This window comes from Bos mutus, chromosome 23, assembly GCF_027580195.1.
Source record: "Bos mutus isolate GX-2022 chromosome 23, NWIPB_WYAK_1.1, whole genome shotgun sequence".
Taxonomy (NCBI): Eukaryota; Metazoa; Chordata; class Mammalia; order Artiodactyla; family Bovidae; genus Bos; species Bos mutus.
Genome location: NC_091639.1, coordinates 9,136,460 through 9,152,635, shown reverse-complemented (window position 1 = coordinate 9,152,635; position 16,176 = coordinate 9,136,460). Strand labels below are relative to the sequence as shown.

Genomic DNA, 16,176 nt, shown 5'->3' with positions numbered 1-16,176 from the left:
GCCGTCTTCCCCAAACCATCTTCCTTTGTTAGCAGACCAAGGGCATCTTGGGTAGTGTCACCACCTAAAACGCAGCCGGCAAGCCCTGCAGCCCTTTGTGCTTCCCCTAAAGCCTCCAGAAAGACACACTGGGACCAAAAGGTTAAGTGATAAAAGGTCTGGGCTTTTTTTTACAGGATAAACACTCAGGTTGCTCAAGAAAGGAGACAGATGTATATACTCTCAAGAGCAAAGTCATCTGGGGCTTTTGCTTGGGGACAGTAATTTATCATTCCCAGATTACTAAAGGACAGAAAACTGGAAATACATTTAGATATTCTTTAAAAGATGTTTAGAAGAAAAAAAAAAAACACTTTTGTGTGCTAGAACTTACCTAGAAAGTTCATCATGTATGTGCAGCATTCCTTCCCTTCCCCAGCAGTACCAGCTACATGAGGTGGTTCTGTGTTTTCATAACTCTTGTTCTTTTGCTGATGAGCTGACCTACCACTCCCCCCAACCAATCTAATAAATTTTCGGTGGTTCCTGCTGGTTGTCAGTAAAAACACACAGGAGTCAAGGAAATGTTTTTTTTTAAGACTTTTTTTTTTGGTTTGTTTTTAAAGAAACTGCATACATCATCAGAGACAAACAATAATTTAAATACCATGCAGTTTCTGTCTGTACAAAACCTAGGCCATAGAGCTCCAGTTTAATTTGTATCCTATTTACATTGTCTTCCTCATACAGCCGTCGTCTGTTAAAGCAGAACACGGGAGCGCGCTCCGGTAAAAGACAAACTATGTACAGACACCCAGGAAGCAACCAGAGGAAAGAACCATGTTGGGGATCAACAGACAAATGGGAGGAAAAGTCGTCTAAGGTGACCTTCGCCCACTGACTGTGCACGGGGGGGAGCCTGAAGTTCCATTCACCGAAGCACACAGCACGGTTTTCATTCGGCAAGTATAAATACACGTTCATAGGCAGGAGAAAAATAAGCTCAGAGATTTTCATCACATCCACCGTCACATCGTTTGGTTTCTCTAATCTGACATAAAGGCTAAAGTTTTACAGAGCTTTGAGGGCCTTTGGGGAGGAATAGGTCAGCGATTTCCAAGGAGCAGGTAGGCCCATGGCAGTCTCCTCAGTCCTGGATAGGGTGGGGACCTCGGGCAGTGTTTGATTGATCAGAGGGAAACGTTTTGATTTGAGAAATCTCAGGTTGTTCTTGTGCTAATGCAAATGACAAAAAGCTCAAACTAGCTTTTTCAGAAAAAAAGGCGCACTGTAAACCAGCCAGCCTACCTTTTTCCCACCTCACCCCCCACCACCATATCAAATTGTCATTTTGGAAAGAAACACATTTTTTTTTCAGTTGTTTTAACAATGTGGCAAAAAGGAAATTTGGATAGATTTCTGTAAACACCTCAAGATTTCAAGAAAAGAAAGACAGCAGAAGGTCCTTCCTGTGACCTACAGAGGTTGCTGAGCCACTTCCAATGGGCTCGGGAGAGCCCAGCTTGGGGCAGTGACACGGGAGGGGCACCCTTCAATTTGTAGGGAGTTACTTCCGGAAAAAGCTACTCTGCAGGAGCAGCAGAAACTGTGTTCAGTTTCTTTCACATGCAAAGTGGCTGCAACAATGGGGCACTTGGGGTGGGAACCCGGAACCCCTGGCAGGCGCGCTGCAGGGAACTGGACTGAGGCATCATGTTCCCAAGACACTGAAAGGCCCGGAACCCAGGCCAGCAGAGAAGCCCCTGGCCTGTGTGGGAGACGTCCAGGCAGGGGAATGAGGTCCCTTAGGACTCGCTCTTGGGCCAGGAGAAGGCTGACCATCATAACACTAGAAGCCCAGGCTCAGACCCTGGCCAAGGTGGGCACCTCCAGGAAAACGTGCCCATGTAGAGGGGTTACACGGAAGAGCCCCGCATCCTTCACCACACCATCTGCACATTCAAACGTCAGTAAGTCTTTTGGGAAGACACTGTTTACAGCCACGCTAAAATCCTGGCCACGTTTTCCCTGAACAACGCCTCTACTCACAGCGGTTAACTATCCGGATTCAACATTCAAAGAAGAGAGGAAGGGGGTGATGCGTCCCAGGGCTGGGCGCCAGGCGCTGTGAGGAAAGCGTGTGCCAGCCTGGCACCGGCCAGTGGGCACCGCCTGGAACGCTGCCGGAGCTCCCCTGCCAGGTGCATGGTGACACCACCCCGGGGAGCCATGAGGGCCAGCGGAGAAGGAGCCCGCCCTCACCTGTGGTGATGGTGGGGCAGCCCCAGGGTAATGTGATCCCACGCAGCTTGGGGTGGGAACTGGTTACCTCTTTTTTTTTTTTTTGGTGAAGGCCAAGCTGGAATCCTTCTAAAGCCTGGGCCTGTGTGGTAGGGCTCTAGCCATCACCGGGAGAGCTGGTGGAACAACCAAGATCACAGCAGGAGGCCAGGCGGAGCTTCACAGCCATAGCCCGGAGGGGAAGGAAGTAGCTCAGGTGGCCTCCTACGGAGAGCGGTCAGGGTCTGGAGGGGTCCCTCCTCTGCCACACCCTGTCACTGTTCTCCTGTGATCACAGGTGAGGAGGATGGACAGAGATCCGACCTCTGTCACCCTCACCAGCCTCCAGAGGGAGAGGAGGGATGCTCCCTGGAGAAGCAGGTACCTCCTGGTGGGCGGGGCCGGTGCCTGCCCCGACCCTGGGGCTTCTGCACGGACACCTACGGGCATGGCCAGCCTGGAAGGGCCTCGGGTAGTTGTGGAGGACCTGCTGGGGGAAGCCAGCCGTTCAGGAATGGATCCTGGCCTGGTCCTCAACTCAGAGGCCGTTAAAGGCCCGGCCACCGGGTCCCCAGCCCTGGGGTACATGCAGAGAGAATGAACATCAGCCAGGCGGTTGGTCACCCCAGCCTGGGTACCTTCCACAGCGGCATTATGATCGCACACGTGATGCCACTCAGATAGCAGAGGCTGCTGGCATGTGTAAGATCCCCTGTGACTCTGGGCTCGTCTAACGACAGCCTTCCCCTGCAACACCAGAGCTTCCTGGAGGGCAGCTGGCTCGGCCCGAGGGGACAGGACAGGCACTCGTGCCTGCCTTCCACACCTGGAGCGCACGCACTCTGAGGCCAGCCCGGCGACCACAGGCTCCCCGGGGAAGGGCTCTCCCCGTAGTTCACCGCGTGGGTGGTGCGGCCTCCTTCAGCAGCCTCCTCCGGTCGGGCGCCACCCCCGGGCTGTCTGCTTCTGCACAGTCGTCCCACGACAGATCCACCGGCTCGGTATTCTCTGGACTCAGGGGACAGACACTTTGGCGGTACAGGCTCGAGGGAGCCTCAGCAAACGCGGTACCTGCCGGCCTGAGGCCCAGGGCCGCTTTGAGCGCGGGCAAGTCTTCGGTGCCCCCGGCCCGGGATGGGGCACGGTCCCTTATCCTCGGCAGCGCCGGCAGCCTAACCATCACGTTTTTGCAAGCAGAATCCTGTGTTTCCTTTTCTTTTTCTTCTTTTTAAAAAAAGGCAGTTCATAAGATTTACATCATAATGGGGAAGTGAATAAATACCAGCACTTATGGTTCTTATAAATTTATGTTTTGAAGACAGCATAGCACTCAAGAGGAATTCGACTGTTAAGGTCGGTGAAACCTAGGAATACAAAACAACTCAGTCAAGACCCAGCGGCTGCCCATGGTGTCGGACCTGACAAGGCCAAGCTCTCCAGCCTCCATCCTTGTTTGTGACAGCCACAGGGAGGCTTAAATCTCCAACCAAAGGCAAATAAATCTCCATAGGACCCCCGGAGAACCTGAGGCCCATCCAGTGCACCCCTGGTTTTGGAGTTTAATCTGGAGCTCCCCAGGGGGGCCGCAGCCCAGGTAAGGAATCAGCAGCAAGGCGGGGACCCCCAAGCTCCTGTCCCCGAGTCAGGCACTCAACGTTCAACCAAGGAGAGAGGCAGGAGGAGGGAGCTGACGGCCTGTCACTAACCAGCCCCGTGACCTTGTGCAACCCCCTCCAATCTGTCTGCTTCAGTTTCGCCAAGAAGCACCACACAGGACTGTCTGGAAAAAGGACACCGAACGGCAGGCGTGACCCCCACCTGGAAGTACCACGAGGATCTGGTACCCTGGCCCGGTTTGGTCTCTGCTGTAATCAGCAACGACCTTTCCTCCTCAGCTTATGTTTTCATAAATACCCATTCCGTCGTGGTCTGGCACTCAGCAGATCTTTAGGCTGCAGGCTCTGAGAAGGCTGCATTCAGCCCAGACCTCGCACACACTCCTCTACTTTCAGTAACCATGGTGGAACCTGGATCCCTCCACGTGGATCTTTCTTTTATCTTCCCCCCTCACCACACCCACCACTGCCCAGCACTTGTCCTCCAGAAACGGTGAGGATAGTTCAGTCCGGGGTAAATATTATAATTTGAAGCGGGAAAGAAAAAAAAAAGAAACCTCTTGACACTAACCTTGTTAAATGCCTACTCAACTCGTGAACTTCCATTTCAGTGCTTTTAAATTCGTTCAGCTCCTTCCGAATGGCAGCCTAGAAGAAAGAGAAGCCCGTGAGTGTGCGGAGGAAGCAGACAGCTCACCTTCTATTTTATTCCTGAAAACGTCAGGAAACCTCTTCAACAAAGTCAGACAGGTGCGTAAAGTAGAATCTCACCACTGAGTTACCCTGAGATAACAGAGTTACCCTGAGATACTCTTTAAAAAGTGGAAGTGTTAGTCACTCGGTTGTGTCCAACTCTTTACACCCCTGTGGACTGTAGCCCACCAGGCTCCTCCTCTGTCCATGGGATTTTCCAGGTAGGAATACTGGAGTGGGTAACCATTCCCTTCTCCAGGGGATCTGCCTGACTCAGGGATCGAACCCAGGTCTCCTGCATTGCAGGCAGATTCTTTACCATCTGAGCCACCAGGGAAGCCCCTTTAGAACCTACGAAGAATCCCCTCCCCCCCAAATCTAAGATACAAACAGTTCGATTTGGGGTTCTGCCCGGAGCTGTTCATCCGGGCAGCGAGAGGGCCCGTCCACCTGGCCCACATCCTGGGGTCCCTGGTGCACACTGAAAGGTCAGCCCCTGGTCTTGCTGCGGTGGATCTAAGCTCAGAATGCACAGTGACACCTCAGGATGGGTCCTTCCAGAGCTGGTGGGTCAGAATCCCCCAACCAAATTAAGGGAAGGAGTGTGGCCCATCCCTGGAGCCTGCCGGCCAGGCTATCCGCCTCCAGTGCCCACCCGGGCACCTCAGCTCTGCTCCTGGGCTCTGCGCAGGCTCCCAGCAGCGTGCTAGAGACCCAGCGCTTGGTCGAGAGGCCTGGGCAGCCCTCCCCACCCCTCTCACTTTGTCGGCAGCGGTGAGGCGGGTCCAGGGCTTGTCGGCCCTGCGGTCATAGTCCTGAGCGTCGGCCACCTCCACGTAGTCGCTGAAGCGGATAAGGATCTTCCGTTCCCGAAGCTCCTCCACTGTGGGCCTCTGGCTGAGCTGCGGGAGAGAGAGAGAGACATGGATGCGGTCAACCAGCCACGTTTTAGATCACTTGGTCCACCCGTGAGTGTACATGTGAGAACCCGAGGTGGAGAGGCGCAGCTGACACATCACACACCAGTGAGGGCAGGGCCCCGGGGACCCAGGGCTCCTGATTCCTGGACCTGGGGCTTCTCCAGACTCTGTGAAGGAGTTGACTGTCTCGTGAGCCGCCTCCAGGACTATTCAGACAAGCGGCCAGGCTGCGGAACAACACTGCAGCGTGTGTCTCTGTGTGGGTGTGGTGGGTCTTCCCACATGTACCTGCCTTTCCCACCAGGTGAACCGAAACCTTACACAACAGGTTTGTATTATTCTGGATTCGTGAACTGACCTGTGTGTCAAATTTAGTGCTCTCTGCAAGATGGGTTTGTAATCTTTGTGTTTGGGGTGTGCAGGAATTAGGAGTGTGTTGATTTACGCGACCATGGAGACCCTGCCCCTCACTAGCTCAGTAGAAAGGTGCGCCCAAAGGCAGAGCGAGGCCGCGTTGATGCCGAGGAAGACTTGGGACGGGCTCTCTAGAGGAGTCTGCGGTGAAGGAATGAAGCAAGTGAGGGCATTTCACCATCTCCCCTGTCGCCTGCTGGCATCCTCCCTTTGAACTTTCACAACTCGAGGCCGACGTTTCTATTATCTCTTCCTGTCACTAGGTTTAATTTCCTCTGGAGCAACACAGTTGCTCTCTCTCTAGGAGGCTGTCAATTCATGTTCAGCCAATGTTATTTAAAAGCAATTTTTCTCTAAGCCTTAGACTGTGTTTAATTCTATTAATAGAAGATGCGGTCAAATAGAATCTTAGCACAAAGGCCTATGAAACAAACACATGCAAGCAAGTCCAAACCACCTCTGGCTGTTCTGACTCTATCTTATGCAGCTGCCATACACCTTAGGCTGGTGCCAGAATGTTCCAGCTTGCCACCAACTGGCCTCTAATGGAAAACCATAATTAGATGACTGCCTGGCCGGCGCTGAACAGAAAGAATGGGGACGCCGACTGCCAGGCTCCAGATGGGACCCGAGCAGCCTGCCGCTACCCCTCAGCCAAGGGACGAGAGACCTGGGGATCACAGGTGTGTTGGGTGTGACTGGTCCCCAGTCTGGACGCTGCAGCTCCCCCTCCGAGTGGCTCCTGTCTCTCCTGGTTCCCAGGCATTTTGGTGTCGGCGGTGGCCTCTTGCAGGAAACCCAGAGGTTTCCCGGGCTCGATGGTCAGGGTTTGCTGTCAGCAAAAATGGGGGTCTATCCTGACTCAGAAATGAGTGCAGGGAGCTTCATAGTGTCATTACAATACAAAGAGCCATTTACCATAATACGCTCAGTTGTGTCCTACTCTTTGCAACCTCATGGACTGTAGCCCACCAGGCTCCTCTGACCATGGGATTCTCCGAGCAGAATACTGGAGTGGGTAGCCATGCCCTCCTCCAGGGGATCTCCCCGACCTAGAGATCTAACCGGGTCTCCTGCATTGGCAGGCGGATTCTTTACCATCTGAGCCAATTGAGTACTTCATTATCATGATAAATGCCTGTCTGCATTATAAAGACTCCTACTCACAGCCCCAGTTTTTGTTTCTGATTGGTAAGGTTTACCCTGGGGTGCCAGACAAACAGTACCGTTTGTTCAGTGTGCCATGCAAGCATGGAATTTCTACTTTAAATTTCTGGAAATCATGGTCTGGATTTTGCTCATAGCCTGTCTATGGTAGAGTCTGGAGTGAACAGAAATCTAGAGATTGGCTCTGAAGGTAAGGGACTCTTTTTCATGCCTGAATCTGATGGGGATGAGGAACTGGGCCCAGGTGCTACCAGGGAATGAGCGAGGAGGGCCCTGGGTTTTCCTGCTGGGAGAGTCTGACTAACCACCACCGGGATTCAGTCATGAGCAAGGGCTCACAAGCCTAGCCATGTGGGCTGAGGAGAGGCGCTTTTGGCTCACGACTGGCTCTCACCTTCCAGGTAAAGTGAACCCAGGTTACCTGCCTGGATGCTAAGGAAACAGTCTCTGCAGCCAGAGTTGGTTTTCCAGGAATGACGGGCTGCAGAGGTTGGCAGCATTATGTTTCCATCTACGAAAGTGTCAGTTGCAAACGCTCAACAAAAGGGTACACGTCAAGACCCTAATCCCACTACTAATACAACCCGACCCAGGTAAAGTTCTTCCCTGCCTGCCTTCCAGCCAGCCTCCCTCCCTTCTTCTCATCCATCCATCAGGCTAGCTAGCAATTTTTTGGAAGTGGAAAACAGGCACCTACTAAAAGATGAAGCAATGATTTTTTAGGTTTGTCTCAATTTGGCAGAAGAGAATGCCTGGTCTGTGGCGATCAGCATCCGCTACTGTGTTTTCTTTTTCTCAGGTCTTGACAGAAGTATATGGAGGCAATCCTGGGGCTGAGGGAAGGTATGCCCGCCCCATCCTGCCCCCCGACCTCTGGCATCTGGTCTTGCTGCGATAAAGGCTCCTGAGGAGCAGAATGTGTCCAGGGCCAGGAGGTGGTACAGATTCCCTACCAGCTGCCAGGCCCCACACCTCTGTTCACAGAGCCAGATGTGAAAGCTACTTTCGGTCTCTCCCTTATAAAAAGCAGCCTAGCCCTTCCCTCAAGCTCATTATCTCTAATTCCCTGAGCCAGTCCCAGGGGATGGCAGATGCTGAAATTACAAGGCACTTTTCCTGGGAGGAGAGAGAGGTAACTGGGAGGAGGAAGAGGCATTTATCTTGAAGACTTGCAAGAACTATGGGTATTTGGGGACCCCACCCCCTCGCTCTCCCAGGGGAGATGGTGTGGGAGGAAACCCTCTTCTCTCACCCCTTCCTGCCAAATTATGCAGTTAGTCAAGTTTTCCCCTGCAAGATCGTATACTTTTTTTTTTTTTCAAAGAGAATTAACTTCATGTCCAAATCTTTCTGTATTACTAGCTTTTAGCAAGAAACCCTCAAGTTTAGGAGAATTGGGGGTGGGTACCAGCCGTCAACTCCCATGAACACTGCAAAAATCTGATTAAACGTTTGTTTCTGAAGGTCTAGACCTTTCTGTATCAGAAACATGGGGTCATTACCAGTCTCCTTTTGATACCCTCATCATTTCAAGGACCCACTTAGAACAATCTAATACACCTCCCCTGGTCCCCTTCGCTGCTCAGTCTCAGGAAACAGGGTGCCCTGCGTCCAAAGGCTAGGTGATCTTAAGGATGTAAGAACCAGACCTGGATCAGGGTGAGGGCACCTGGATGAAGTGAGGGCCCGAGCTCTTGTTGTAGTTTCCCAACAGGGGACACCAGCTCGTCACCGGCTCTCAGGCCCTTGCTTATCTTACTCCTTTTAACTGGGATGGCCTTTGTCTTGTCACCAGATGTTTGGGGTGCTCCAAGGGGGAGAAAGCGTTGAGAAACAAATCATCACCTTAGTAACTGGTATGATATTTCAGGATCTCTGAATTTCTTCCATTGCATAAAATGTCCATGGAGAAAAACCATTAATAAAAACTTTAAAAATTAATTTTGATGTGCCTCTGAACTGTCTTTAAGCTTTGAGTATCTTTCTCTCAAGATGGTCACTGTAGGAGAGTGATTAAAAACACTCTAGTCAGACAGAATAAAGTGTTTTCTGTGCCATCAATTATTAAATTTCTCAACATCCCCCAAGAATAGCCTCAAATAAAGAGCTTCGTATCAAAGAGGTTACTCCAAATTAGATCTGCCTGTGGGTCTACATTGCATTGCCAAGCCATCTATTTTGGGGGTTTTTATGGAAAAATATATGTAAATTCTATCTTCCTGAATTTTATCTAAGTGCTTTTCAAACATCTCCATTAGTTTATCAATATATTTGACATTTTCCTAATTAGTTGGATTTAGCATAATAGTTCTTGGGTAGTAGGTCAGAAGCAGTATCGGGAGATAAGGAAAACTCGCATTTTCCAGGGTCATAGCAAATAACTGATACATTTTGAACTACTGATGTTGATGGTGAATTTCCACTTGAGAGATGGGATTACAGTGAATTTTTACCACAGAATATTTACTGTAACTGCAAATATAATACACCTGCCATCAAGTTGCTTGGAGGGGTAGGCCGCTGTCACAAAACGAAGCAACCTAGGATGTCACCAGCCACCAGGACCGAGGGTTGTGAAGCTGTGACCACTGGCCCCTGGAGAGTCTAGAGAGCCATGTGTCCTGACACCCGAGGAATGGAACCACTGATGTCACCTCCAACAGGCCAGGCAGTGGGCAAGGCCCACACCCGAGGGGCGGGCAGCCTCCTGTCCCAGCCCCGTTGGCACAGAGAACCCTCTCACCTTTCGAGTTAACCTCCTCTTGATCTCTCTCTTCTCCTCTTGTTCCTCTTGTTCATTCCGAGCTGAAAGAAACGAGGAAGCTTTAGGTTTTGGTTGCAGTGTCCCACAAGGATGCGCCCTCTGAACCTCCGCAGGTTCTAGGCCAAGCAGCTCACAGTCTCAGGAAGAGAGTTCCCCGTCCGGACCGCAGCCACCCTTCTGCCCCTGGGGACACTCTCCAAGTGCCTGCACTGTTTCAAACGGGTGAGCAGGTCGACCTTATTTTGCTTTCTTCATGTCACTTGGGGTTCCTTCCGAGTCTGCAGGCAGAGATGCTGGATCAGGAGGTGGGTCCTGAAAGAGTGGGTGCTGCTCACAATGACAGGCGCGTCCTCGGAGCGGGGAGGCGCCCTTCTCTGCACAAGACCTGGGCCTCGCTCAGCTCTGCCTCAGGCCTCACAGTGACCTAAGGAGTCTCATTATGAGGTGGTCCGGGGCACCCAGTGCCCCGCCTGGAAGGAACAGAGGCCAGACCCCCACAGAAACAACACGAGGCGCAGCTGACGCCAAACAGAGGCTAGATCTGCAAAACGCTCACCTTTCACAAGCACTGATTCCATCAATTCTTTGACTCTTCCAAGAAGTCCACAGAGCACGTGGGCGGCCATAGTGTGGGGTACAACAGCCTGCATGTCGACTTCTAAGGAGCGTCTTAGAGCAGACTTGAGAGCTTAAACGTTCTCAGCGCAATGTGGGGGGTGACTTAGCATTAGGTGTGTGCAGGTAAGAGGGTCTGGGGAAAGGAGCAGAGACATGGTGGACAGAGAATGTGGGCACATCTAAGTAACCGGATGACGTGGGTACCTCACTTTCCTCCCAGGCCTTGGGATGGAAGGCCGGATCGCAGCCCAGTACTGTCTGACTTGAGGAAAACCATGAACGTCAGCCTGGGCCCAGTGCCCCTGCGTCTCGTCTACTGAACTGAGGATGACTTCAGACACAGGCCACCACGGCGACTTGACTCCGGCGCCGTCTGCATCGGGAGGGCCCGTTTGAAAGCACTGATGTAAATGATGTTTCCGTAGAGTCAGATCTTTAAAAGTGTGACCCCCTCGTGCCTAGAAGTGGGGTTCCCCCGCCCCTCCTTCCAGCAACCGCAACCCTGAGCCAATTCACACTGCGAGTGGCATCGCCTCCCACCAGGAGGAGCAAGGATGAGTCAGAGCACGACTCAGGCCTTCGCGCGACACCCCCAGGGACACGCTGTGGCCACGCTGACCACCTATGAGGATCAGGATCATGAACGGGGCAGCACCAGAAACGCCCACATCCGGCCCTTGGCTGAGGTCCCCAGGGGTCCCCGCGGTCCCAAACCCCACACCAGAGTGCCTTCCTTTGAATTGAAAGGTCCTCCCTCCCCTTCCAGAGTTTCTTTGAAAAATGTGAATTTCTTCAGGATTAAAAACCCATTCAACTAGTCAGCCATTACCACCTTTGTATGAACGAATCTCTCCGAGATAAACTGGGAGGCAGCCAGTTAGACCCAGAAGAAGGGTGTCCCCACCCCCACCACCGACAGTGCATTTGTGGATGGGAAGGAGGACAGACGGAAAGGTCTAGAGTGGATGGTGAGTGCCCAGGAGGCAGCTCGAGGGCACTGGGTTAAAATGGACAGACTCACAGCGTATTAGAGCCCGCAGCGGCCCAGGAGACCACCTAGGTTGCTGCTCTTTGGCTTGGAAATGGACAGACAGGCCCAAGGGAACTGAGGGGCGAGCTGCACACTCCAGGGCTAATACGTTAGACACACGGTCCAGCTCTTTCTCTTGCTCAAACACACTGCCTCTTCCCAATCCGATTTTGCTTGGGGGCCAGCCCTTACTGGTTACTTGCCTCGGACTCCACTTGGGGGCCTCCTCATCCTACAGGCCCCCTCCTGGGCCATGAAAGTCAGCACCCTGCCCTCTCATCTCCTACATGTGTTCCTGAGGTCCCTCTGATGGGTGGGGGCCCCAACCTATCACCAGTGGCATCTAGACCTTTAGTTCAAAGCCATTTACAAACTCAGGGTCATGAATTCTCAGGCAGTGGGTACCAAGACAACCCCATTAGGCAAGTGGAAAAAGGGAGACCAGGAAAAGCCCTCGAGGTCATCACTGCCGCCACCACCAGACAGCTCATTGTGTGCTCAGATGGGCCTGATGTCTCACTGGCTGCCCCCAGTGGAGCAAGTACCACCCACAGGGCTGGGCAGGTGGGGGCTCTCAAAACTCCAGCACCGCCCCCAACCCCAGGCTGCCCACGCTGGTGGCCCACCCTCCTGCAACCTTAGAGACATGCTGCCTCCCGTGATTGAAAGCCCAGATGATAATTCTCAGAATACACCATTTGAGGGTATCTTCTGATGCCACAAAACATTTTTTGTTTCACAATCACAATCGATTTTAAAAAAGAAAAAACCCTATTTCAGAAAACAAAGTTTCAGAACGTGGGAGAAAGCAAAGAACCAGCAGGAAAAATAAATCTCCTTTCCAAAAAGTTTTGAAACTGCAAAGTGACGACCCTGTTTGAATTTGGTCAGTGGTCCTTCAGTTTGCAGCTATTCAAACAGGACACGACGGAAGAGGCCAGAGAACAAAAGGGAACCATGGGAACAGCTGGGCGCTCTTTGCTCCCCTGAACCTGAGCCCATAGGCTTACGCAACACAAGCAGCCACCTCTACGACCCCAGCATCTTTCTGGAGGGTGAGAAGAAAGCAACTTGAGGGCCTGCTCATCGTCTATCAGGAATCTGGGCAGATGAGACTCGGGAGTGGTGCCTCTAGGAAGCCAGGTGAGCTGGGGACTCCCTGCCTTCTCTTTCCAAGTCCTCTGTCCCCGCCGACAGAAGCATGCATCTTTTGAAACCTGAACAAGTCCCCAGAAGGGTTCAGCTTCTTCACAAGTAAGAGTCGGGTTAGGGACCGAGGTACAGTGTAACCCGCCAGAGCACAGTCCTTCAGCCAACCACCGAGGCGTGTGAGGCAGGTGGCGGGGCCGAGGAAGGAGCAAGCATGCTCACTGGATCTCTGAGTTTAGAAATCAGTGGCCACCTGTTTGTTCTTCCCTCTGATGTGGACGATTTTTAGCGGGTCAGGTATCAAGTGGGGACAGAAATGGAGACACAGAAGCCAAAAGTTTCCCCAACCAGGGAAGTCATCTGAAAGAGTTCTCAATCTGTTTCGGCTCAAAGTAAACTCTGGAGAAACTCTGAAAGGCACCCCTGGGTTAGGAAGAACATAATCATATACGCAACCTCCTAGAGATCTGGGGAATAGATGAGGTGCCCTGAGGCCCGAGGAAGGTCAGGGCTGAAGGTGCCACCCTGGAGGGGCGAGGGAGTGGCCATAGCCGAGAGCAAGGGGCAGGATGTGGGTGCAGGTACAGCGCGCAGGGGGGATGCTCTGGGCCACACCCCACACCCCAACAACACAGCCTTCCCAGGGGAAACTCAACAGCCAGCCACACGACACTGACCAAGTCGCAGGACCACAATGAGGAAGGCAAGAAAAGTAAAATCAAGAACACTTTTGTTTGGTTGTGGTGGAAATACCCAGTCACCCATGCAGAGGCCTCACGTGACTCGTGTGTGTGTGTCAGGGGGGGGAGGTGTTGTGCACACTTAGTAAAACTGCATAGATCATATTTCTCTTCTGGAGAGAGAAAGGGATGGGTGTGTGGGGAGAAAGGGTCTGAATTAAACTAAAAACATCTGTTGACCATCTAGAGGGCAGTGCTGATGAGAGTATCCTGCAATGAAGCAGAGAGGTTTTATTTTTCAACTATTGAATATCTCCCCCCCTAAATTGAGGAATGCTGGTTTGTGTCTGTGAGATGATTTCTTTTAGCATTTTTAAAACAAATATTTTAAGCACCACATGGATTTTCTCTACACACTCAAATTATCTGTGTCCTAAACCAAACAAGAAGCTCGTTCATTTTTTTTCTGTCCACAGATGAGAGTGACAGTGAGACTTTCTGGAAAGAGAGCTTCAGTAGCTACTCCAGCAGCTGGCTACGGGAGGCCCAAGACGAGGCCAGAAAGGATTTCCACTGGAAAATGCTTTCTTAGACTTTCAACTGACTGCTCAGAGGGAGGGGGGATTTTATCAGCAGCAGCCAGCTGCAGCAGAAAGTCATATCCTCTGGTTCTAGTTTTCAAATGGCTATCTGCCCTATTTTAGCCATCAGTATCATATTTGCGATTTCTAAGCCAATTTGACTTTAAAGGCAACCCCAGCTCTCATTTAACAAGAAGTTATCTTGCTTGAACTTTCCAGCTTCTCTGACTCTGCAGCCCACTCAAGGGCAGGCTTTTTCTTGGAGACCCTGAGCTCCTCATGAACCAAGTAGATTCGAAGTTGCTTTCTCTGTGAGGAGGCTGTCTCGGGGGGTCTAACACACAGGGGTGAAGCCTCCAGCACCAGTGAGAGTCTCGATCCTTTCCACACAAACACACGGGAGAAGTCCAGTGGCTTGCTGTGATATACCATAACCAAAGCGATCATGAAACCTCAGCGTTTGCCATGGGCTCTGTCACTTACGTTTCAAAATGTTCCTCTGCTCCAGCTCCTCCGCAGTCGGCCTCTGGCTCAGTCGCCTGCGGAAAAAATCCAGGAAAAGTTTTTGGACCATGTCATAGCCTCCCTGGGTCATTAATCTCCCCGGCCGTCGCAGATGCAGGAGGCAGAGGCAGAGGCTGGGGTGCCTGTTCCATCCTGTGCTCTCAGAGACTGACGCTCACCACCAACGTCGCCTCAGTTCCTCAATTTCAAGCCCAGGAAAGCCACTCGATGTGATGTCACGTGGAGCTGACCCTCCTCCCTCCGGCGGCCCCTCCCCTGCCCTGCTCCCCCGGCCTCCAGGCCCGTGAACTCTCATCACAGAAGTCTCATTCTTTCGCTGGGGCCTCCTAACTTTGAGATCATGGCCTCTGCCTTTCTCCCCTGACCCTGAGGCTAGAGCTTGCCTCTTGCCATGTCTGTGCAGACTCAAAGTACAAAGAGGCTCATGGCCCCGGGGAGTCGGGAGAGAGCAAGTCTGTCTGCAGAGAACAATAGCTGCTCTTCTGGTCCCCACCCATCGCCACCAGAGCCTCATTAGACACGGGATGACAGATGAAGAGGAAAAGGGATGACACTTGGTGCCGGCATGTAATTTAGCCATAGCAAGTGAGGCGTCACAGCCAGGATGTGAACTGGCTATGATGCAACAGCAGGGGGCGGAGTCGAGCAACAGGCGGGTACCACGCAGGACAGAGACTGGGAAGGACACCAGCGAGCAGACGCTACATGTTGTCAGAGGCGCTTTAGTGGATCTGACTCCAAAGGCAAGGGACACAAAAGCAAAAGCAAGCGGGACTACCTCATCCTAGAAAGCTTCTGCACAGCCAAGGAAATCATCAAAACAAAAAGGCAACCTACTGAGTGGGAGAAGATAATTGCAGATCATATACCTGACAGGGGGTTAAAATCCAAAATATACCAAGATCTCATACACATCAACAACCAAAAAAACCAAACAACTTGATTAAAAAATGAGCAGAGGAGCTGAACGGACATTTTTCAAAGACACAGGGATGGTCAGCAGGTGCATGAAAAGATGCTCAAATCCGTGACTACCAGGGAAAGGCAAATGAGAACCACAAGGAGGTAACACCTCACACACGTCTGGATGGCTGTCATCGAAGAGACCACATAAAGCAAATGCTGGCAACCGTGTGGAGGAAAGGGGTGGTGGCACCCTGTTGGTGGGAATGTAAACCAGGGCAGCCGTTATGCCAAACGGTATGGAGATTCCTCAAAAAGTCAAGAATGGAACTACCATACCACCCAGCTGTTCCACTCATGGGTCTTTGTCTGAAGAACACGAAAACACAAACTCAAAAAGATATCTGAGCCCCTACGGTCACTGCACTATTATTTACGGTAGCTAAGATATGGAGCCAACCTCAGCGTCCACTGATGGGCGACTGGATAAAGAAGATGTGGCGCATACACAGTGGAATATCATCCAACCATAAAAAGTATGAGACCCTGCATTCATGACATCATGAAGGCAGTATTCTAAGTGAAATGAGTCACACAAACACTGTATGATTTCACTCCTACGTGGAATCTAAAAGACTCCCAAACAAATGAACACACACAGTAAAACAAAAACAAACAGATACAGAGATCAGAATAATGGTTACCGGGGGGAGGGGACTGGGGGCGGGTAGCATGGGGGAAGGGGGTCAACTGTACTGTGACAGGTGGTCACTAGACTTGAGGTGGTGATCGCTCTGCAGTATATACAGATGTTGAATTATAATGCCGTTTGCCTGAAACTTACATTAAAAAAAAAA

General features: G+C 51.7%; 1 protein-coding gene across 1 annotated transcript in view; it reads right to left on the bottom strand.

Moving 5' to 3' along the window:
• Positions 1-585: 585 nt before the first annotated feature.
• LOC102281286 (phosphatase and actin regulator 1) overlaps positions 586-16,176 on the bottom strand; it is a 254,955-nt gene continuing 239,364 nt past the window's right edge. Inside the window, 5 exon segments of the mRNA XM_070361372.1 lie at positions 586-3,623; positions 4,447-4,523; positions 5,330-5,470; positions 9,813-9,874; positions 14,375-14,430. Of these exon segments, the coding sequence (XP_070217473.1) occupies positions 3,608-3,623; positions 4,447-4,523; positions 5,330-5,470; positions 9,813-9,874; positions 14,375-14,430 (352 nt within the window). The 3' untranslated portion in view covers positions 586-3,607.